At 50.5% G+C, this 23,754-nt stretch overlaps 1 protein-coding gene across 7 annotated transcripts in view; it reads right to left on the bottom strand.

Annotated features, from left to right (window-relative positions):
* Positions 1 to 270: 270 nt before the first annotated feature.
* LOC105479775 (dihydropyrimidinase like 5) overlaps positions 271 to 23,754 on the bottom strand; it is a 102,758-nt gene continuing 79,274 nt past the window's right edge. For 5 of the 7 annotated variants that reach the window (XM_071076410.1, XM_011738028.3, XM_011738029.3 and 2 more), the window contains exons 4-13: positions 22,800 to 22,979; positions 21,912 to 21,980; positions 18,688 to 18,732; positions 17,238 to 17,313; positions 15,848 to 16,004; positions 10,393 to 10,534; positions 8,482 to 8,624; positions 7,824 to 8,031; positions 5,718 to 5,886; positions 271 to 3,703 (exon numbers count right to left, since the gene is read on the bottom strand). In XM_071076410.1, the coding sequence (XP_070932511.1) occupies positions 3,618 to 3,703; positions 5,718 to 5,886; positions 7,824 to 8,031; positions 8,482 to 8,624; positions 10,393 to 10,534; positions 15,848 to 16,004; positions 17,238 to 17,313; positions 18,688 to 18,732; positions 21,912 to 21,980; positions 22,800 to 22,979 (1,275 nt within the window). In that variant the 3' untranslated portion in view covers positions 271 to 3,617. The remainder of the gene's footprint in view (positions 3,704 to 5,717; positions 5,887 to 7,823; positions 8,032 to 8,481; positions 8,625 to 10,392; positions 10,535 to 15,847; positions 16,005 to 17,237; positions 17,314 to 18,687; positions 18,733 to 21,911; positions 21,981 to 22,799; positions 22,980 to 23,754) is intronic. The other 2 variants (XM_071076411.1, XM_011738030.3) reach the window with 1 other exon arrangement.

Raw genomic sequence — 23,754 nt, 5'->3', positions numbered from 1 at the left:
AGATGGAGCAAGTCTAGTTTTTTCCCTTTTGCGCCTAATTCTTCCTCCTAATTATTTCAGATAATTTGGCAACCTTGTCCCTGGAAATCTGGCACCACTGGGGCTCCTGTCTCTCAGAATTAAAAAAAAAATCCAGTCTCTGCACAGCCCACCCAATAGGAGAGACAGATCAAAGCTGCCTTTTCTTAGCAACAGAAGCCTTGCCCAGTCACCATAGAAGAGATCTCTGCCGAACTCCCTCCTCTTTGAAGAAACACAACAGAGTCCAAGTGAGAAGTAGCTACAGTTTAATACAAACCTGCACCAGAACACAACGTGTCGGGCTGTTTAGTTTTTGCCTCAAACGGTGGCCAAAGCACAGGACCGTGTGTCGTCTTGGGGTTGACACAGTCTTAGCACCATGACATTTACAGGGGCGTGGGGAAGTCACCTGGGTGCTGGGGTGCTGGAGGCTCCATCCCGACCCCACGCTGTGCCTGCGCCTCAGCAGCTGGAGGGGGTTTGGGTTTCCTTGTGGTTCTGTGGCTTCTGGGTCAGTATTGGAAAAGCCCTCAGCACGACATCGGCTCGACAGAGACCTACTGTGGACTCCTAGCACTACACACACGCACGCACACGCACACACAGTAGCACAATTTTCTGGCAACTTAACCCCACAAACCTAGAGAGCAGCTAAGGCAAGAACAACAGTATTTATTCAGCAAATACAAGACCAGTTTGAGAGCTGCATTCAGTGCAACCAGAGACCCTTTCATTCCAACCAGGAGCCAGTGGGGCTGGTGACGAAGCTGGCTGGAGCTCTGCACGGGGCAAGGAGTGCATGGTGGGGGCTGACCGCTCATTCGGCTCCTTGAATCTCTTTCTGATTTCCATCTAGAAGCTCCCGGGCAAAGGGTAGGGCCTATGTAAGGACTGGGGGTGGATGAAGTGGATGGCCTACAGTGGACCACTCCAAGATGTGGTTCCCCGGTGCCACGGGTCACGCATCTCTTGGGCGGAGGCACTCAGAGAAGGTAAAGCTTTCCTAGCACAAGCAAGGATGCTTTGCCCAGCTGGCCACCACCACTGCTGCTGGGCTCTTTGGCATCTGCCCAAGGCCCATGACCCAGTGAGGGCTGACAGGGATAGAGATGGTGTGCACTGCACCAGGAGGCAGTGTCATGGTTTCCCCTATCCCTGGTGGCTTTCCCAGGCCTGAGTCTTCACCCCTGTTCCAATGGCTGCCACTTGCCACGAGCCCCTTCGCCACCTCTGCTCCCTGACTGACCACCTCTGTCCTCTCAGCCCCTGAGTGAGGAAAGGGGGAGTGAAGGGAGAAGTGAGGGTGTGGATGCAGCTCACACTGCACAGTTAGCCCCCAAAGGGTGACTAGTCCTAGCTCAAACACAGACTGTGCATGAGATTGTTTATAAGAAAGATGAGAAAAAAAAAATCTATCTACCTGTGCAAAACAAAGCAGGCTGCCTACCAGGAAAGTAAGTCTTCTTGTTGGTTAAACTCTCAGGTGGGATCTACAATAGATGTCACCCCAGACCTCCTCTCCACAGCTGGGGTAGATAGCCAAGGTTGGAAGGGTGGTCACAGACACTTCTGGGGTCAGAGGGCCTGAACTTTTTGGGCCTGTTTCCTCATCTGTAAAATGGGAAGAATAGTAAGTGCTCCATTGTCATGAGGACCAAGTGAGAGGTCATATATGGAAGTGGTTTGAATACACGAACAGCACTACAGAGATGTGCAGGGGCTGACTTTTTTTTTTTTTTTTCTTGAGACGGAGTCTGGCTCTGTCGCCCGGGCTGGAGTGCAGTGGCGCGATCTCAGCTCACTGCAAGTTCTGCCTCCCGGGTTCACGCCATTCTCCTGCCTCAGCCTCCCGAATAGCTGGGACTACAGGCGCCCGCCACCTCGCCCGGCTAGTTTTTGTATTTTTAGTAGAGACGGGGTTTCACCGTGTTAGCCAGGATGGTCTCGATTTCCTGACCTCATGATCCACCCGCCTTGGCCTCCCAAAGTGCTGGGATTACAGGCGTGAGCCACCACGCCCGGCCAGAGACTGACCTTTAACTGAGGGTCCAGAAGCCTCGCACAAGCCTCAGGGGCTGAAATCACATGTGCAACATTAAGTCACTTCCCACAGGGCAGACAAGGCTTAATAAGGGCAGGCGGCCAGGTCACTTCCCAGACCACTGGAGGTGGAAGGAGACACCCGGCCTCTAGTGTTTCCATGGGAACTTCTGGAGGGCCTCAGAAGCAGGGAGGGCCCACCTGGACAGACAGGGGAGAAGATGAGGCCATGAGCCGGCGAGGGCCTGGTGCCAGCCACGGGAGATCACGGCACCTGAGCAGCAATGTGGGTTCGAAAGCCAGGTCCTGTGTGCCTGGGGTCTCCCTCCCTGGTGTCTGGCGAGCCGCTCTCCCACTCCTCCTCTCTCAGCAGGCATGAGGCCTCTTGCCAGTCACACAGGAGGAGCACTGAGTCTCTGTCCAGCAGGAAGAAGTTACAGGAAGCCGTGTGTGTGTGTGTGTGTGTGTGTATGTGTGTGTGTGGTGGGTGGAGATGGGGGGAAGGCAGGGGGAGTGCCGGGAGTGAATGGGGCAGAGAGGGGAAAGGACACCTGCTTCCTGAAGGGCTGGCATCTCCGGGGCTAGCATCCCAGGCCCCCTCTTGGAATGTGGGAAACTAGACAAGGAGGGGAGGGGAGGGGGAAAGGGCCTGGGCCTCCGGCAGCCTGGAAGGCCCCAGGCGGGGAGAAGAGAGGCCTGTGACCCCAGCCCCTCCACCGCCCCTGCCCTGTGCTGTCTGGTTGATGTCGAGTGCAGCGTCTCCTAAGGACCACATCTATTCCTGTTGCTATTCTATGCTAGTGACACAAGCACCGTTATTTTTCACAGGATGCACAAACAAGTCAAACCAAACTACTGCGCAAACCAAACGTGCAAAACCAAACCATTTACACGCGCCGGGCACCAGCCTCGAGCCCCGCCCAGCTACCCTCCTGGACCTGTGACCCCCCGAGGGTGTGGGCGGGGCACAAGAGAAGCTGGCGAGGGGCACCGGGTGTCCAGCCACCCCCATCCCTGCCCCTACACAGGGCCAGAGGTGGGTTGGGGGAGATGGGACGTCCTGGGCATGGCTGGGAAGCTGACACCTGTCTGGCTTGGGAAATGTCACCACAGGGCCTAAGGGGTGGGGGAGGAGGCCTTTACTTTGAAACCACATCTGCTAAAGTGCTCTGGACAACTGGGCAGTCAGCCAGGGGGCAGGGCACTAAAGTCTGGGCTTTCCCAAAGCCAGCGGAGGCAGGAGTGAGAGGAAGGGCTGGCCAGGGCTCTATGCACTGGGCTCTGTGCACAGTGTGGGCTTCCTGGGCCCCAGAAAAGCCCACGGAGGCCAAGGCAGAAAGGACTACAGCAGGAGGAACACATCTCAAAGTGCCTGTTAGAGTTGGCTCGAAGCACAGTGAATCACTTTGCAGACATAGGGAGGGCTCCGCAGGTCCTGGGGCCCCCTTCGGGTGGTGTGCTGCCCAGCCCAGCCTCTCCTGCCCCTGAAGCTGTGGCCGGAGAGTTGCGGACTGGTGGCGGCGGTGTGTCCTCACTCGGGGGGCTGGGCAGTGCCTTTACCAAATGCCACTCGACCTGCCTCCGGGAGGAGCGAGGATCCGAGCTGAAGCTCGCTTTGGAACATGGTCATCGATCTGAGAGCCTGCAGGGAAGGAAGCACAAAGGGTGAGCTGGGCTCTTGTGCCTGCTAACAAACCACAGTCACCCTCTCCTGGAGGCTCACTGTGTGCAAGGCCTGAGTGAATCCTCACAGTCACTCCATCCCATTTTACAGATGAGAAGACCGAGGCTCAGGGAAGTTAAGTGACTTGCCTCGTGTTGCAGTGTGTAACGGCAGAGCCTGGACTTGGACCCAGGTTTTCCTGATTCAGAGCCTACCACTGTGCCAACCTCACTGCCTCACGTCTGGGCCTACAGTCTCTTGTGCATGCAGGCCATCGGCCAGCCTGTTGGCACATGGGCCTTTGTACATATGCCTCAGTGAGTAAGCAAGAGAGAAAAATGAGGGTATGCCATTGTTTTGGAAAATGAAAGAACCACAGCCAAAAAGCCCCGCATCTTGAAATCCCATGACTTAGTTATAAAGGAGGGTCTATACAGAAGGAGAAGGATTGAAAAAACAAAAACAAAAACAAAAACAAACAAAACACAAAGGGATGGAAAAGGAGGGTCTAGTGCCCCGGAGAGCCCAGTGGGACATTCTTCAGCCTGGCCTGCTTAGAACAGACAAGATTTGGGGTGGAGAGGAGGGACAGGCTGCCTGATGTTTGCTGTCTGAGCGGGCGTTCTGGCCAGTCTTGGCTCTCGGGCAGAAGAAGAGGAGGCTGCTGGTCAGCAGGGGCCCTGCAGCTCTGGGGTCTTGGTGCCTCTCGGGTCTGGCTGCAGGAGAAAGGACCCTGCCCCGGCAGCGGTGGGAGTCCACGCCTCCCGGACTGGCAAGACCTAAGTGTGCATAAGCGAGTCTTCCACGCCAGGCTCCCTTTCTGACTCCACTCATGGCCCATCACTGGTGGGAGTAGCAGTGGCCCTCGGGGTAGTGGAGCTATCATCTCAGCAATGAGACTGGTCCTGAGACCAGTGCCCTAAGCAGGGCACACAGGAGCCACGGCAGGTAGGCGCTGCCCCGTTGGCATCCCTCTGGTTTAGCTCTCTGCTCTCACAGCAGGATGTTTTGTGTATGGGGCTTGTCTCCCCCAGTAAACTCTAGGCTGTGGGTGGAAGGACCAGGGTCTTGCACCTCTCGCTGTGCCCATCCTAGCACAGCCCTCACAGAGTGGATGCTTGGTCTCTCTCTGGGCTTATGCTGAAGGCAGCTCACCGGTGCTCAGGGAGATCCAGGGTCCTAGCCCCCTGCAAGTGGTGGTGACAGTTCCCATCTAAGCCGCCTGGAGGCTCGGGGCATCTTACAGCCTCTGCTTGTTCTCCATTGAGGGTCATCATTTATGAGCCTGTGGCTCCCATGGTGTTGGAGGGGGTGGGGAGGAACTGCAGATAGTGGCTTTAAGAACTCGGATGGGACCCCCTAAGAACCTAGAGATTCCGCAGAAGGACTGGGGCCAGGACCCAAGGGACAGAAAGATAAGAGAAAAAATTGGGCATCAAACGTCGAGAGAAAATATTTTACTTAAAGTTAAAAAAAATGTATACAACACAATTCCTGGTAAAAAAAAAAAAAAGAAGGTGAAGGTGGGGTAAAGGCGGGGACAGGTATGGGAAGGTCAGAGGAGGAAAATGGGTAGCAGAAATAGCACAGAGGCTGCTGAGGAGTGGACTGGGGCAGGCCAGGGGCCAGTGGGTGCAGTCCCATGAACCACAGACAGGGCTGACTCTTCTGAGCTCAGGGCATCTTTGGAGCACCCATTGTGTGCACAGCCCTCAAGATGTTTCAAGGGACAAAAATATCTGAACTTAGAAACCCTCAGGAGAGCCCCAGGTGGGCTATGGCCTATTAGAGCGGCTGTGCCCAGGGACCAGGACAGCCCTCCTGTCCTCACTAATGTCTGTGTGAGTCTAATATCCAAACCAGCACTTATCCCTGGAAACAGGCAACGGGACGGAGGACAGGACACAAAAGAAAAGCAGGCGTAAGTCCCACTGCCTGGGTGGGCCACTCCTCCCGGCCCCCCGCCCTCCTCCCATGGCCCCCTGACTCTTACCAGAGAGGCTGAAGCTGGATTCATGAAGGTCCCGCATGCCCCCATGCCGGGTGACAGGCCGGGTAGGAGTGTCTGCGAGTGGGGTTCCCATCTCTTTTTTCCCAGGGTGCACGACAACAGCGACATCCCCTAGGTAGGGAGTGCGGTCCACTCCTCTAACCTTTAAAGTCTAGGGAAGGATGGAAGAAGAGCAGAAGCACAGGACAACACCATCAGAACTGACACAACCATGGCCTCCCTGGGGGCCAGTGGGACATTAGACGCTGCCACTCCGCCCAAGACCCAAATCACTGCAAGCGACCAAGGCTTCTTAAACCTTGAGTCCAGGGGTTGGAGTTTCCTTGTACATCCTAAAGAGCATGTGCATATGTGTGCGTGTGTGCATATGTGTGCGTGTGTGCATATGTGTGCGTGTGTGCATGTGTGCGAATGCACATGTGTGTGTGCGTGCATGTGTACAGGAGAGATACTGGCTTCCCCCCAACACTGGTGGAAGCCTTACCAAGGTAGCAGGTAGAATCTGAGGAAGTCAACTTTAACCAAATTTCTTTTCTTTTCTTTTTTTTTTTTTTTGAGACAGAGTCTCTCTGTCACCCAGGCTAGAGTGTGGTGGCGCGATCTTGGCTCACTGAAACCTCTGCCCTTCTAAAGCGATTCCCCTGCCTCAGCCTCCCAAGTAGCTGGGATTATAGGCGCCTGCCACCGCGCGTGACTAATTTTTATATTTTTAGGAGAAACGGGGTTTCACCATCTTGGCCAGCTGGTCTTGAACTCCTGACCTCGTGATCCACCCGCCTCAGTCTCCCAAAGTGCTGGGATTACAGGCGTGAACCACCGCGCCCAACCGGAAATCAACTTTAGAGAGTTCCCTCCCACACAGCACAACATTACCCACCACCTTAGGCTTCCACGAAACTACACCCTTTACCCGTCTGACAACTCGGAGAGAACAGAAGCTAAACACAGCCCCATCTGGAGACCAGAGGCCCCCAGTAGCAACACTAGCTCATTCAGTACTCACAAAGGCAGTAGAGTTAGGAGTCTATATTCTACAACCAGACTGCCAAGTTCCAGTCCCAACTCTGTCACTTGTAAACTGTGTGGCTTTGTGCCACTTACTTTTCTGTGCCCACAATACTAGTATCTACATCAGAGAGTTGCCGGAGAGCAGATGAATTAGTATGTGTAAAGCTGTTCCAACTGCTTTGGCACATGAGAGGCAACATAGGAGTAGGAGCAGTTATTACTACAGAGGTCATTTATGGTCCTACATCGTATTAAAAAGTGCTATTGGGCTGGGCGCAGTGGCTCACGCCTGTAACCCCAGCACTTTAGGAGGCTGAGGCGGGCAGATCACTTGAGCCCAGGAATCTGAAAGCAACCTGAGCAACACGGTTAAACCCTGTCCGTCTCTACAAAAAAATAAACATTAGCTGAGTGTGATGAGTGAGAGACCCCGAGTTTGCTTTCGGATTTAGCCCTGTGATCACGAAAGTCACGCTTTCTTCACTCAGGCAGCCCAAGCCTGCGCCCCCACGGCAGACCTGGCAGTGGATTTCTTCGCTCACTGGCCTCTGGGAGGGAAGGGTCCTCAGTTTCTCTGAAAGCTCTGAGCCCTCTCGTGTGGTCTGTGTGCCAGCAGTGTGGGCCTCCCGTGTTCAGGTGCCTGTGCCTCCTGTGCTTCAGACAATGCTTTGCAAATGCCAGCTCTACCCCCACTTGCTTCATCAAGAGTGGGAGGCGGCCAAGCCAAAGCAGTATCTCCAGCCCCCAGCACCTCCTCCAACCCAAGCCTGCTTATCCGGAGGAGCTCAGCGGTCGCACACACATTTCCCATTTGTGCCCTGAGCAACTGAGGACCCCTGCTGCCTGACCACTTAAAATGCCACTTGGTAATCAAAGACGGGGAACACAAATCAGCATCTTCTGACTCTGACTCTAGCGTTCCCTGGCCCTGCCACACACTCCCCTCTCAACGCTGGAGAGAGGGCAATGGAATTGGGTCGAAAACTGGAGTGAACATCTCTGTGAGATTTAAAACAGTCATGGAGGATGTTCCCCGGCAGGGGGCGCCAACACCCCTGCATCTTCCCCCTCCCACCTCACCTTCTCTCTCTGGACCAGCTTCTTGTAGACAGTGTCTGGGAAGGACCTCAGGGGACAGAACTTGCCGGTGCCCTCGGCGCACATGAAGACGCCGTTCTCATACACGACGCGCCCCCGGCTGATGGTGACCAGTGGCACGCCGTGGCAGCGCATGTTCTCGTACAGGTTGAAGTCTCCTCCCTGGACCTGCGTGCTGGCTGAGATGGTCCTGGTGGGGAGGCAATGGCGGGAGAGAAAGCGCTGAGGACATGTCAAAATGTCACAGCTCCATGGGAGGGGTGAACCCCAAAGGCTGGTTGTTATGGGCTGAATTGGCTTCCTTCAAAATTTTTCCGCTGAAATCCTAACACCCAGAACCTCAGAACATGGCCCTATTTGGGGCCTTTAATGTAATCATTAAGGTAAAGTGAGGTCATATAGGTGGGCCCTAATTCAATCTGACCAGTGTCCTTATAAGAAGAGGAGACAGACACACCAGACATGTGTGACACAGAAGAAAGACTGTGTGAAGATGGAGGGAGAAGACGGCCAACTATAAGCCAGGGCCATATTTTGTGCTAGAAATAGTGCAAAGTTATATGCTTTTGGAGATTGGTAATGCAAGTCCTCTTCAACACCCCGAGCCCCTCTAGCCCTGGAGATGAGCAACAAACTTTACTTTGTGGCTTCTGGGTCCCACACCACCACATCAGCATCGGCTCCGGGAATGATGCGGCCCTTGCGGGGATACAGGTTCAGAAGCTTAGCCGCGTTGGAACTGGTAACGGCCACAAAACGGTTCTCATCCATCTTTCCTCCAACCTGAAATGTTGCAGAAAGTGTCAAGTCAACCAGGCTCTGGGGGTGGGCTTCAAACCCTTGGTTACCTTTGATGCTGGCCCATGGACTTTGGGCTTAGGTGGTTAGAACAGTGGTCACAAGGGGACAAAGCCGTGAGCACCATCTCAGATGAGCCAGCCTGCTTGGCTGGGTCCCAGGTGCTCACTTATTCCTTTCTCCCTTCATCCAGCAACTATGGTGAGTGGCTGTGCTTCCATTCAGGCTGCCTGCCCGGGGCAAATCTGCCTCCTGTTTGTAAAACCAACTCTGCTCATGTGCCCACACGGATGAGTCAGGAATCTCCCTTCATCTACTAAGGGTGATATTTTCAAAGGGTTATATACTCAAGAGCGTATAAAACATCTTATTGTCCCACCCATGAGAGTACTATGGACTCTCTTCAAGGGGATTTCCTGAGCCATCTCCTTGGCCTTCCATGAGCTTAGTCTTGAGAACTTCAGATCTCTTTGGGGCTCATACTATTTTGAATCTAATCTGAGATAGATCAAGACCAAAAATACTTACTCTTCATGTGCAGAACAGGTGGTATTCAAATGAAGTCCCAGTTCTTATATTTTTTGAAATCAATTAGACAAAATATATCAAATCAAGAGCCTTAAAACTGTTCATATCCCTTGGCCTAAAAATCCACTTCTAGGATGCTGTCTTAAGGAAATAATCAGAAATAATAATCAGAGGCCTGGCGCGGTGGCTCATGCCTGTAATCCCAGCACTTTGGGAGGCTGAGGCGGGCGGATCGTGAGGTCAAGAGATCGAGATCATCCTGACTAACCAACATGGTGAAACCCCGTCTCTACAAAAAATACAAAAATTAGCTGGGTGTAGTGGCACAGGCCTGTAGTCCCAGCTACTCAGGAGGCTGAGGCAGGAGAACCACTTGAACCCAGGAGGCGGAGGCTGCAGTGAAATGAGATAGCGCCATTGCACTCCAGCCTGGGCGACAGAGCGAGACTCCGTCTCAAAAAAAAAAAAAAAAGAAATAATAATCAGAAATGCTGACACACACACTCATGAACAAAGAGGTTCTCCACAGCATTATTTGTAAGTGCAAAAATTAGAAACAGTGAAAAGTCCCAAACATCAGGGAAGGATTAAATAAAGTATGGTACTTTCACTGGAGAAAATATCATTCAGCCATGAAGAAAGATGCTTTTAAAGAATTGTTACTGATATAGGGAGACACTCAGGGTATAGTGTTATATGAAGAAAAAAATCCTGGTTAGTATAGCAGTTGGTAAAAGAAAAAAAAATATGAAGCCAGTTATTAAAATAATGTGTAGCTGGGTGTGGTGGCTCACACCTATAATCGCAGCACTTAGGGAGGCAGAGGTGGAAGGATAGCTTGAGCCCAGGAGTTCAAGACCTGCCTGGGCAACGTAGCAAAAAAGGAAAAAAAAAAAAAGTATAGTACATGCACAGAACTAGAAAGAAATACACTACAATGTTAATAGTAGTTTAATTTTTAGGCATGGAATTAAAGGGATTTTTTTTTTCTTATACTTTTCTGTATTTTCCAAATTTCCATAATAGATCTTACTACCTTTCTAATCGGGGGAAAGACCTTTTGTGTTTTGTTCTTGAGTGAAACAAAGAGCTGGGATTGAACCAGCCCTTCTAAGAACATTCTTTGACAGGATCTGAGGAGTGAAAACTCTTACTGGGATTAGAGCGGGGATGAAGCGGGGATTAGGGCAGGGATCTGATCGGGGCGGGGCTCTAGCAATCGTACCACTCCTCTCTCCCAGATGACGCTCATGCGGTCCTGCACGCCACTCACTCCATGTGGGATCTTGGTGAAGTCTTCCTTGCCCATAGCTTTCTGTTTTGTGGTGAAAGGCCGGTGATCTGATGCCACGATGTTCAGAGTGTCACTGGGTAGAGAAAAAGAGGTGACCAGTAAGGGGAGGGGAGGGGAGGAACCTAGAGGGTGGGGATAGATATAGGGAAAATCCTCAGTGTGGGAACCAGGCAAAGCTGACTCCAAGTTCAGCTCTGCTGCTTAGGCCATGTGGCCTCTCATGAGTTACTTCATCTATGTGAACCTCAGTTTACCCATCCACAGAATGAGTGTGGCACAGTCTGTCTGTGTCACAGGTGACTTCAATGAGATCCTTGGGATGGCAATGTTTAAGAGTGAAGAAAGCAGAGAAAAGCCGAACTTAGAGTCTAGCTGAAGTGAGATGGTGGAGGTGGTTCTACTCTCATGGAATTGTATGCCGATTCCCTCTCATCAGCTCTCCAACCCCACTTGCTGACAAGCATTCACAAGGTCAGTGTTAAGCTTTGTTGAATAACTTGGACTCATAGCCTTCCTTGGGTGTGGGGATTCTAATGGACCAGAAGGGGAAGGAGGGACGAGCTAGAAGCCTGACTTAATAGACCGAGAGTGGTATGCAAGTCACTCAGTTCTTCCTCAACGCTGTTCATGACTACGGTCCTCACACATATATTAAGGCTGTCCTTGGGCCAGGTGCTCATGCCTGTAATCCCAGCACTTTGGGAGGCTGAGGCAGGTGGATCACTGGAGGCCACGAGTTCGAGATCAGCCTGGGCTACATGGTGAAACCCTGTATCTACTAAAAATACAAAAAAATTAGCCGAGCGTAGTGGTGGGCGCCTGTAATCCCAGCTACTCCGGAGGCTGAGGTCAGAGAATTGCTTGAACCCGGGAGGTAGAGGCTGCAGTGAGCCAAGATCGCCCCACTGCACTCCAGCCTGGGGGACAGAGGGAGACTGTCTGAAAAGAAGAAAAAACAAAGCCATCCTCTATCCAAGGCTGTGGGTGGCTAAGGCACAGGCAGGCCTTCGAGGGGCTACTGGGCCAGAGAAGATGTAGGGAAGAACAGGGAGAGAGGGCTCATGGCAGCAGATCCTCTGCCCAGTGAGGGAGGCAGGCAACTGGCCCGGATTCAGAGATCTCTGCCCGGATTCAGAGATCTCTGCAGGCCAACGGCTCAGAGACAGTGAGGGGCGGAGGAGAGAGAATGTCCACGCAAACCACGCCAGGGCAACCTCAGGAGGAAATGGCTTTGGGGGGGCAGGGAAAGGCCTGGCTGGAGCAGGGGGGTCAGGTGGGGGAAGGAGATGACTGCTGGGACCACACTGCGGGTGCCCTGAAGGTCAGGGGCAGTGGTTCCATTGTACTCTGTAGGAGGCCCCAGAGCCTTGTGAGTGCCCGTGGGCCCTCTAAGATGCCCACTCCAGGAGACTCCAGGGGCAGAAAGCATTATCTGACCTGGTGAGGAAGCATATTCTTAAGGCTCTCAGACAATGGCCAGTTAGCTACAGAGGGCTGTCTCCACAGGGGACTTGGCAGGGCTCATCAGTCTCAGTTCCCACCCAATGACTAATGTCTTTGGCCAAACCCGCGGTGAAGATGGCTCGCTCTTCCCTGGGCCAAAGAGGCTGCTCTGGCCCTTGCAGAGACTCTTTGCAAGAGATTCTCCCGCAGAGCCCCAAGGCTCCCCACACTCTCTGGACCTGCAGAAGCCCCCACAGATGAATGGAATCTTTAGGGTTTCCTTTCTCCTGAGGGGCCCTCTGGATCCCTGAGCAGGGCTCAGGGCAGAGGATGCCCATTGCAGTCATGAAGGGCAGGTCAGGGACCCTGAGAGCAACAGGCTCAACTCCTGCTCTTTAACCAGCAAGTCTTCCTGAGCACCCAGCTTTCTGAAAAGGCTCCTACACAAAGGTGCCCACTAGGCAGCCGTGAATGACGGTAGTTACATTCTAGGAGGCCCTCTGAGCTCTCTCAGTGCTGCCCTGAATCTGGAAGATAGGAAGCCCCCGTCCAAACCATTTAAAGTTTAAAACATGACTGGCTTTGCCAAATACTTTAAAATTTTATATGATCAAATGAAAAAATTTCTAAGAAGCCAGATTTTAGGCCAGGCACAGTGGCTCACGCCTGTAATCCTAGCATTTTGGGAGGCCGAGGTGGGTGGATCAGTTGAGGTAAGGAGTTTGAGGCCAGCCTGGGTAACATGATGAAAAAATACAAAAAATACAAAAATTAGGCTGGGCACGGTGGTGCAGGGTGGCTCACGCCTGTAATCCCAGCACTTTGGGAGGCTGCACTCCAGCCTGGGAGAAAGAGTGAGACCCTGGCTCATAAAACAAACAAACAAACAAACAAACAAACAAACAAACAAACAAACAAACGAAAAACTAGTCAGGCGTGGTGCTGCACATGTGTAGTCCCAGCTACTCAGGAGGTTGTACCTCTCCTTTCCAGCCTGAGTGACAGAGCCAGACCCTTTCTAAAAAAAAAAAAAAAAAAAAAAGCCAGGTTTTAAATAAAGGACAAATCGTTATATCTATAGATTGAAATTTTTTTATTCCTTTACAGCCTAACAAATCACAAATCACATCCTAAAGTAGATAATTATGAAATAGCTCATATTTTCTTATGGGAATAATAATTGATGTCTGGATTTTCTGTCAAGTATTTTGCATCATATAAATTATAACCAATAATGTATTACAAAAGCAAAATTATAGTCATCATCAATTTCTATAAATAATTAAAATATTAAAATTATGCTCCAAATCCTATAAAGTAGCACCCATTTACAATATGCACTGATTAAAAAGGGATTCAGACTATTCTCATAACACAAAAACTACATTTCTACTTAAATAAATAGAATCAATTTAAATAATTAAAATACATTTGACAAAGTAAGCTAGATGTAAAAACTTAAATTATTCAATGATACTTATTCCCCCCAGTCTATTTGAATTTGTGTGGGTTTGGGTGCTGTAATTTGGGTGGGTTGAGGCACTTATTATCTTTTTTGTTCTTTCAGTAAATTTGCTTGTAGCAAGCAGGGGTGTTTCAAAAGATTCTTGACCTTGGAACCAAGCCCACATTATTATACTGGAGTCTTGGTAATTGTTTCTTTTATTGTATTGCTGCTGATGAAAAGGAGGTTGATTCGTCTCAAAACAAGCTTTTTTTCTTTTTTTTTTTTTTTAATGAAGTCTTGCTCTTGTTGCCTAGGCTGGAGTGCAGTGGCGCGATCTCAGCTCACTGCAACCTCCGCCTCCTGGGTTCCAGCAATTCTCCTGCCTCAGCCTCTGGAGTAGCTGGGATTACAGACATGAGCCACCATGCCCAGCTAATTTTTGTATTTTTAGTAGAGACGGGGTCTTACCATATTGGCCAGGCTGGTCTCAAACTCCTGACCTCAGGTAATCTGCCTCTTTCTGCCTCCCAAAGTGCTGGGATTACAGGTGTGAGCCACCACGCCCAGCCAAAATAAGCATTTTTTAAGAGTAAGAGCTGATCTAGCATTTCTCTCTTCATCTTTACCCTCCCTGTTTATTTACATAATGTAAATATGTAAATATTGTAAGAGCTGCCACCACCTGGCACCCACCAAGGCTATGGGACAGAATACAATGACCATCCCCATGCCATGGTGCGTGCTGTCCTCCACAGAGGCCACCTTCGCCCACACCCTTATCGACAGCACTCCACTCACACCGGCAAAGCCCCGCACACCCCAACTCTCTATAGGTTGTGAACATAATGGGATGGGAGTGGGAGTTTTCCAGTGGTTGGCAACCAGGACTGAAAGCTAAGGACATGGATGAGACAAGCACCTTATTACCTAAGAAAGCCACCTTCAGTGGGGCTGGTCGCTTCCCTCCACTGCCCCTGCACCATCCTAGAAGAGGCATAGCCCTACCCTGCCCCAGGTCTGGAAAGCGGGACCCTCGGAGGGAGACTGAGGGGTTGGCAGGATGGAGAGTCCTGGCATTCCCTCCCCTCCTCTTTCCTGGGTTGAGTGGGGTTTCCATACCCTCTCCCCACCAGTTCACCCTGAAGACAAGGAGGGCATACTTCAAGAGGTTCACTTGTGGAGAACAGAGCTGAGAGCAGTGGGCACCTGCCTGGGCTGTGGGCTATGGACCCGCCTCCGAGCCACAGGGAGCAGAAAGGCTGGGTGGGGGCTTCCTCTAGGCCTCAGATACTATAGAAGGTGGCCAGGCATAAGTTGCGGGTCCTTGTTCATAGAGGCATTGCTAGTGCTGTGAGCTGGGAGAGATGCATGCCTGGGTATGGAGAAGAATCCCCTCACCTTTTGTCCTAATCCTTCTACCCCAACCCAAGCTGAGCTGGGGATCAGGAAGGGAGGAGATGGAGTCTTAAACTGGATGGAACTTTAATATCCAAAAGTGAAGAGAAAGCAACGTCTTCTCCCCGAGTTTTTTTTTTTTTTGAGTTGGAGTCTTGCTCTGTCCCTGGACAGGCTGGAGTGCAGTGGCATGATCTCAGCTGACTGCAACCTCCGCCTCCTGGGTTCAAGTGATTCTCCTGCCTTAGCCTCCCAAGTAGCTGGGATTACAGATGCCCACCACCATGCCCGGCTAATTTTTTGCATTTTCAGTAGAGACAAGGTTTCACCATCTTGGCCAGGCTGGTCTTGAACTCCTGACCTCAAGTGATCCACCCATCTCGGCCTCCCAAAGTGCTGGGATTACAGGCGTGAACCACTGTGCCTGGCCCCCAAAATGTTAATAGGAGAGAGAAAGAAGCTGCAAGCAGTTATTGGATAAAACAAAAACCCTTTCATGATTGGGTCCTGCTGAATTCAGACTGTTCATCAAACCATTTCCTTTAGGTTGGGACTGCATGGGAAAAAGCAGTGTCAGAAAGAGAAGAGCTGGAGAAAGGAGATCTGGAGGAACGGTGTGGGGGAGGGGGAAGGGGGAGAAAGTGCAGAAGAAAAAGGGAAAGGGGAAGGAAAGGAGGAGAAACCCACAGAAGGAGGGATGTACAGACAAGGGGCACACGGGAGCCAACGAGAAGAGGAGAGGTGAAGAAAAGAAACAGAAAGGACCCCTACATTCTAGGGTAAGTCACAGGCCACATTCTGCAGCTCCCCACTGGGCTTTAGAGTAAGAGATCAATGTCCTTTGAAATTCCGAATAACCACTGTTCACAGTTCTATATGTGCTCTTCACTCTTACACTTCAGAAGCTCTCACTCCACATCAAGCGGTCATAAAGTCTCAATAGGATGGCAATTATCTGATGGGCTCAGAGAAGGTAAGAAAAGCACAATCATCCTGTGGGCACAATGAAATCAAACCTAGCTCAGATTTGTTTCCTGGGCCCTCTATGACGTCTTCCTAAAGATGTACACATCCCTGCAATGTGCTGCTGAAACGCCTTACTTGGCCAGCAGGCTCATGAGGTAGGTGGAGGTGTTGGTGTCCAGTCTCAGGGGAGGCACCGTGACGTAGGCAGCCGCGTGGGACCAGTCCTGGTGGTAGTAGTGTAAGCCTGTCAGCGTGGCATGTGCAGTGGTGGTCTCAGCCAGCACAACCTTCCCTGGAAGAAGAAAGGTCAGAACCATAACCAGGAAGCCACCAAACCTGAGCGATCGCTGGTGTGTGCCTCTCATTTTACAGGTGAAGGAGCTGAGGTCAGAGACAGGAAGGAACCTGCCCAAGGTCACAGGGTTTTTGAGGGGACAGCTGGGTTCAAGCCCAGAGAGCTTCCCTATTCTCCTGCTGACTTAGGCAAGGAGAACAGAGGGACATGGGCACCGAGGCCCGGTAGCACCAAGCGGCACTTTGAGGAGTCTGGTTTGGCCAGAGCACAGGTCTGTGCCGGGTGCTGTTGGCAGATGGAGCTTGACAGTGGGTGAACAGGCAAGCAGGGCTGTGAATGCCATGCTAAGGAGCAGTCTAGACTGTTTTCTGGACAGGCAGGTGCCGTGAGCAGCTTCAAGAGAATGGTTGGGGTAGGACAGGGAGGGCTGTAGCAGGGCTGGAGGATAGGGAGAAAGCGGGTGGGAGCAGTCACCAGGCTGGGGCGACAGTCTAGGTGAGACCTCCAAGGGGCTTCAGTGAGGGGAGAGGCAGGCAGCAGGATCTAGAGGGCAATACAGTTGAAGGCCGGGAGGCCCTTGCTTCTAATCTATTATAGTTGAAGGCCGGGAGGCCCTTGCTTCTGATCTATATCCCCAGGCCTGTGACTGTGACTTTGTTTCTCCTGCTGCCAGGCCCTCACCGGCACCTGGGGCGGGGCTGGACTCCAAGCATCTGCAAGCCTTTAGGTAATGCCAGGCGATCCACAACAGAAGCCATACAAGTGCCCCTTGGACTCATACACAGGGTTCCGGAGGCTAGAAAGGGAAGCTGGGCCCACACACTGTTCTTTCTTTAGGGACTTCCCAAACAGTCCCTGAAATGCCCACTGAAACTGGTCCAGGATTTTGTTTGTTGCCAAGGCAACTGCTAGTGAAATCTATGAGTCCAAAAAGACACTAATTAATGAGTGGGTTTAAAACTTGGAAAATTTTACCAAATCCAGAAGTGACAGACACTCCCGTAAAGCTGTTACGCATACAAATTTGCAGAAGAAAAAGCCACGTTCTAGCAGACTAAAGCCAGGCTAGCACAGGGCGGCTCCGAGGAAGACAGTGGCAGATGAAAGGGAAGGGCTGGCTGAGGTCCTGGGCGCAGGAGCCGGGGCCAGGAGTGAGCTCGGCTAATGGGCCCCGTCCGTCTCCAGTCCCTCCACATGACCTGCTCTGTCCAGCCAAGCCTACGGACTCACCTTGCATCTTAGCAGCTGCGATAACGTCACCAGCCGAGATACTGGACACGTTGACCAGGTAGATTGGACAGTGAGTCTAAACACAAGAAACAGTGGGAAGTAGGGAGGGTTGATCCATAAACTTCACAAGCATCAGAACAACCCTAGTAAAGTCAGCCCTGGCCCCCGCGCCTCCCCCTGCGCCACTCAACCCCACCCTCAAGGTGACAGTCCTTAAGCGGGGAATGCAGGGCTGGCAGTCAAGGTGAGGTTGCAGGAACTGCATGATAGGGGGAGGCAGAGAATAGCCTCCAGCACCAGAGCCCACCGGGAAGCCCAGCCTGTGAAGTTCAAGACCATCAAGTCTGAACCTCTCATTTTCTCCCATCTGACAACCATGACTGTGATTTAAAAGAGGGGAACTCTTTTTCCAATTTAATTTCCTGTTTATAAACGTGATGGCCTAGAGTTAGTCATGTATTCTGTATCTAAAATTACGATGCCTGCTGTCTGAAGGCTGCTTATCAGTAGACAGAATGCACCCTGGAGATGAACAAAATACAAGGGGGTTAGGGTTCAGAGTCTAGGCAAGAGAAGGCTGATCTTGCAAACGGACACCTGGACTGTAATATTAGTTTAGCTTTTTTTCTACTAAGCTGTGCAACCACGGTCCCTGGCTTAACTCCTCTGAGCATATGCTTCAGCTGAAGGGCAAGAAACTGCCTTTTTGTTGTTCAGGTCTTTCCTTATTCTGGGGTAAGTTCCATCAGGAAGTAATTGATAAAATAACTATTGTCATGACAATAAAACAACGTCCTTGTCCAGCGGCCAGAGCTCTAACGTGCAATTGGGAAATTCTGTTTCCCCAGAAGTTATTCTGATTCTGTTTGCTTATCACATTAGGAAGATGTAGAGTGTAGGAGCTGGACTGAGTTTACATGTGAGCAATGAACTGAGCTTCAGCAGGCTCGGCGGGGTGGAATGGAAAGCTGCTGGTGAGAAGGGTGAATGCCAGGACGGTGGGCATGACAGCGCTCAGTCAGCAAACAGTTTTGGGGTCCTGTGGGCCAGACATGGTGCTGGCACCCAGAGCAGAATGGGGCTGCACTGTAGAGGTTGTTTTCTTTTCTTTTCTTTTCTTTTTTTGAGACAGAGTCTTGCTCTGTCACCCAGGCTGGAGTGCAGTTGGTGCAATCTTAGCTCACTGCAATCTCCGCCTCCTGGGTTCAAGCAATTCTCCTGCCTCAGCCTCCTGAGTAGCTGGGATTACAGGTGCCCGCCACCACGCCCAGCTGATTTTTGTATTTTTAGTAGAGATGGGGTTTCACCATGTTGGCCAGGCTGGTCTCAAACTCTTAACTTCAGGTGATCCACCTGCCTTGGCCTCCCAAAGTGCTGGGATTGCAGGCATGAGCCACCATGCCTGGCCGAGGTTGGTTTCTAATCCCAGAGTAGAGATCGGGGGACTTACCCTGTTTGCAATGGTGATAACACGATGAGTGGCTTCAGCTTCCAGCTGTTAGAAACAAAGGACAGGAGGAAACCAAACTTCACCATCTCCTCCAAGCATACCCATATGGAGCAATTGCACCCACAGGGGTTGGCTTGGGGCAAAGCCTGGGCAGAGGCACCAACCTCCAACCACCCTGGCTCACAGTGAGGGAGAATTCTAGGTCTTAGAATACCAGGCACGTCCTTGCTGGATGCTACTTGGGGCTTAATTAAAAGACAAGGAAACAACATCTCTCCATAGCCACCTCAGAACTGCAGCAAAGGAGAAATAGTGGCTGATTTGACTCTGGAAATTAGCCTAGATTCGGGTTTCTGTGCATGGTACTATTGGCATTTGAGTTGTATAATTCATATATATATATATATGTTTTTTTTTTTTTTTTGAGATAGGGTCTCACTCTATCTCCCAGGCTGGAGTACAGTGGCATGATCATGGCCCACTGCAGCCTTCACCTCTAGGGCTCAAGCGATCCTCCCACCTCAGACTGCTGAGTAGCTGGGACTACAGGCATGCACTACCATGCTTGGCTAATTGTTATTATTATTATTATTATTATTATATTTTGAGACAGTCTCACTCTGTCGCCCAGGCTGGAGTGCAGTGGTGTGATCTCGGCTTACTGCAAGCTCCCAGGTTCACACCATTCTCCTGCCCCAGTCTCCCGAGTAGCTGGGACTACAGGTGCCAGCCACCATGCCTGGCTATTTTTTGTATTTTTAGTAGAGATGGGGTTTCACCATGTTAGCCAGTATGGTCTCGATCTCCTGACCTCATGATCCGCCTGCCTCGGCCTCCCAAAGTGCTGGGATTACAGGCATGAGCCACCACGCCCGCTTAGCTAATTAAAAAAATTTTTTTTATAGAGATGGGGAGTCTCCCTCTATTGCCCAGGCTGTTCATAAACTCCTGGGCTCAAGCAATCCTCCGGCCACAGCCTCCCAGTGTTGGGATTACAGGTGTGAGCCACTGCAGTCAGCCGAGTTGTGTAATTCTTTATGGTGGGGGTGTCTGTGCATCGTAGGATGTTTAGCAGTATCCCTGGCTTCTACTCACTAGATGCCAGTAGCATCCACCTTGTCCCCCAGGTTGGGACAAGCAAAAATATCTCTAGATATTGCCAAATTTCCCTTGGGGAGCAACATCTCCCCTGGCATAGATCCAGGCCCCCCCCACCTTTAACCAATAGATAGTGGCGGTGATAATTATTGGTATTACGACCACAGCCAAAGGCTTGCTCTTTCCCTTGTATTAAGTAACAAAGTCTAGTGTGTGTGTCCACCCCTTGCTCACTCCTGTTCTCACAGGCACACCCTCTGTGTTTCAGTCGAATCTGGTGTGTTTCTCTACCAATTCAGAAGTGCCAAACAGGACCTATATTCAAGGGCTCTGAAAGACAGGCACAGGTCAGGGGAGTGAGGCGGACTCCTCAGCGGACCCACTGTGGGCCAACTTGGTTTCCGGGAGTGGCAGTGCCACCACATCCTGTGTCCTGCTCCTTGTCCCTCGAGGCCTCCCCCTCAATCCCTCATGGATATCCAACCACCCATCTGCATTTTAGGCTTTGAAGAAATGAGAAGTTTCTCCCCCTCTTCTAAAACAGTAGAGAAGGAGTGAACAGGGTAATAGGGCAGGAAGGCGTTATTCGTCTAATGTGGTCCCTCCAGAGCAGAATTCTCTAGCAGGGGGACTGTAGGGGATTTGTATCAATGCCATGCAAAACTGCACAGGAATAAAGCCAGAGGGCAGGCGGAAAACAGAGCTTTGAATGACCATTCCAGCAGGTAATGAGGGGGAGGAGCATAGACTTGTCTGTGTCTCCTGTTTCTGGTAGAAAGGGTCCAAAGTGGCAGTCCCCAACCATTTTGGCACCAGGGACCAGTTTCGTGGAAGAAAATATTTCCACGGACTGGGACACGGGTGGGGCAGTGGTGGTGGGGAGTGGAGAGGGATGGTTTCAGGATGAAACTGTTCCACCTCAGGGCTGGGCACGGTGGCTCATGTCTGTAATCCCAGCACTTTGGGAGGCGGAGGCAGGTGGATCACTCGAGGTCAGGAGTTCAAAACCAGCCTGACCAACATGGTGAAACCCCATCTCTACTAAATATACAAAATTAGCTGGGCGTGGTGATGCATGCCTGTAATTCCAGCTACTTAGGAGGCTGAGGCACGAGAATCGCTTGAACCTGGGAGGCAGAGGTTGCAGTGAGTCGAGACTGCACCATTGCACTCCAGCCTGGGCAACAAGAGTGAGACTCCATCTCAAAAAACAAAAGAAAGAAACTGTTCCACCTCAGATCGTCAGGCATTAGTTAGATTCTCATAAGGAGGACGCAACCTAGATCCCTCGCAAGTGCAGTTCACAATAGGCTTCACACTTCTGAGAATCTAAGGCCACCACTGATCAGACAGGAGGTGGAGCTCAGGGGGTCTCAGCTTGCCCACTGCTCACCTCCTGCTCTGCGGTCCCGTACCGGTTCATGACCTGGGGCTTGGTGACCCCTGGTCCAAAGTATTCCTCAGATGCTCAAAGGAATGTCATCCCCCAAAGGCAGAGTTTATAGTTTGAAATTTCTTCTAACACCTGAAGGCCTTTTCAGTCTGTCTTTTGTCTCTTGATTCAGTTTTGGGCACAGCAACCCCAGGTGTGCTGACATTGTCTCCCCCAGATCCTTGAAATCAGAATCAAATGGGAATTTCACTCAGGGAGAAAATGATGCAACACACATATATATATATACATGTATGTATGTGTGTGTATATATATATATGTATATGTGTGTGTGTTTGTGTGGGTGTGTGTGTATGTATATATATATAGACTCTGTCACCTGGGCTGGACTGCAGTGGCATCATCACGGCTCACTGCAGCCTCAACCTCCCGAGCTCAGGTGATCCTCCTGCCTCAGTCTCCCAAGTAGTTAGCTGGGGCTACAGGCATGAACTACTATACCCAGCTAATTTTTTTGTATTTTTAGTAGAGATGGGGTTTCATCATGTTGCCCAGGCTGATCTTGAATTCCTGGGCTCAAGCCATCCACCCACCTCAGCCTCCCAAATGTTGGGATTACAGATGTGAGCCCTTGTGCCAGGCTAATTTGTATGTTTGATGTCTCCTCCATCCTAGAAGATTCTGTCAATCTACATGAGAGACGCTGACAAAGGCCACAGGAAGTGTTTCTCACCTCCTCTGGACGGCTGATTTCGATTCCTTCTGGACCTGTGATCCCCAAATCTAGTGCCTCCTTAGCACCCTGGATAACAGCAAGAGAAAGAAAATGGAAAGAATCACAGAGATACTGTGTAAGAAAATACTGAACCCAAAGGACAGTGAAATATGCTAGACACAGCCTGTTTCAATAGGCTTGCTTCTTTTCTCACTTCTGCAATGTTCGTCTTCTAAACAAGGCAGAGCATGCACAGGCCCCCCATGCAGTGGGGCTCTCCTGATTCTCACTTCATAATGACTGAACATATCTTGTTCTCTTAAAAATACAGTTAACTATTATAACTAGCAACAGGCCTGGGACACCAAAGACAAGCACTCTTTACTGATTTCAAACTCAGAATTCCCTCTCTGGAAATCGAGACAAATCTCTAGCTTCCAGCAACTCCTAGGCTAGCCCTTACCCCAAGACCTAGGAGAATGCACCAGAGGCTTATCCTTCCTGGTGCCATGAATTGATCTCTTTAATGTCTCAGATCCTCTGAAGAGGTCAAATGGAAAGCGGATTCTTATTTATTCTGTATATCAAATCTCATTAAAAATATGTCTGAGAGGTGCTCCAAATTCTCTGCTATAATGGAATGTAAATCTCATATCATTAGAATTAAGACATCATCACCTAAGACTTAGAAGCCTTTTTGAACCATAAAAAGAGATTTGTTTTTTACAGACAGTAGCAAAGTTTGGGATTTTCTGACCAAGATCTGACAGCTGGGGTGTCCACACCTCACACTTTAACAACTGATTTTGTCTGAATCCTGTGGGATCAGTGACGGGTGGTTAGGAACCCCCTGAGAACTGTCTCCACTGGTGTCCCTCCATCCAACATTCTTGGCTGCAGACTTGCCTCGGCCACAAGCTCCCCGTTTTCAGCATGGACACGGGCGATTGCCCCAATGTCCTTGCAAGCGTGCAACACTTGGTACAGCTCGCTGTCTCGAAGCATGTACAGGTCCTTGTAGGTCATGAACATCTGGAATGAGTTGACACCCTTCTCCCTCACCAGTGTCTCCATTTCTGCTTTCACCTGGAGAACAAGTGCAAAGGCAATGCTGCGTGAGGGCAGACACCCAAGAGGCCGACTGGCAGGCACTGGCCCAGCATGGGGGAGATGCGGGGCCTGCCTCAGCTCAGTCTGTCTGTTGACCCCCGCGCACACCTCTCTATCTCACTTTCCTCCCACCCACAGGCTGCTGTGAGGTCACCTGAGCAGATGGATGCAGAAGTACTGTGAAAATTGTCAACATGACACAATTTAGGAGCCACATTGTTACTACCTTATGGGCACGTTTCTCCTATCACTTAGGTCTGTCCCCTATGTCTGTCTCCAAACCAGCCTTAATGGTAAACATAGGAATAATAATTTTAATTTCTGTGGGCTGTTCCCTGGTGTTACAAAGAAGGCACACTAATGCTAAAAATCCAGAGGCCCTGGGAAAACTGAATTTAGGAACCAAGCCAAACGTGAACAAAGTGATGAGAGTTAGGATATTCCTAACAACATGATTTGTACTAGGAAAAACATGGAAGCAACCTTGGCCTGATAACAGGAAAATAAGTTCAGGTTCATCCATTTGGTAGAATATTAGGTGGCCATTATATTGCTGGTCATGAACTTTGCAGCAAAATAGAAAATGCTCACACCTATGCAAAATAGCTACTCTGTGAAAGCATGGATGAAAAAAGACGGGAAAGAAAGAAGTTTAACAATAGGGATTGTGTTGGGGGTTATTGGATTATGTGCTTCCTTTCTTTTCTATTTTTAACATCTATAATTATAAACATTTATTTGATTATTATAA

This window comes from Macaca nemestrina, chromosome 13 (genome assembly GCF_043159975.1).
Source record: "Macaca nemestrina isolate mMacNem1 chromosome 13, mMacNem.hap1, whole genome shotgun sequence".
NCBI lineage: Eukaryota > Metazoa > Chordata > Mammalia > Primates > Cercopithecidae > Macaca > Macaca nemestrina.
The sequence above is the reverse complement of the archived record's forward strand: the minus strand, read 5'-3'. Positions and strand labels throughout refer to the sequence as shown.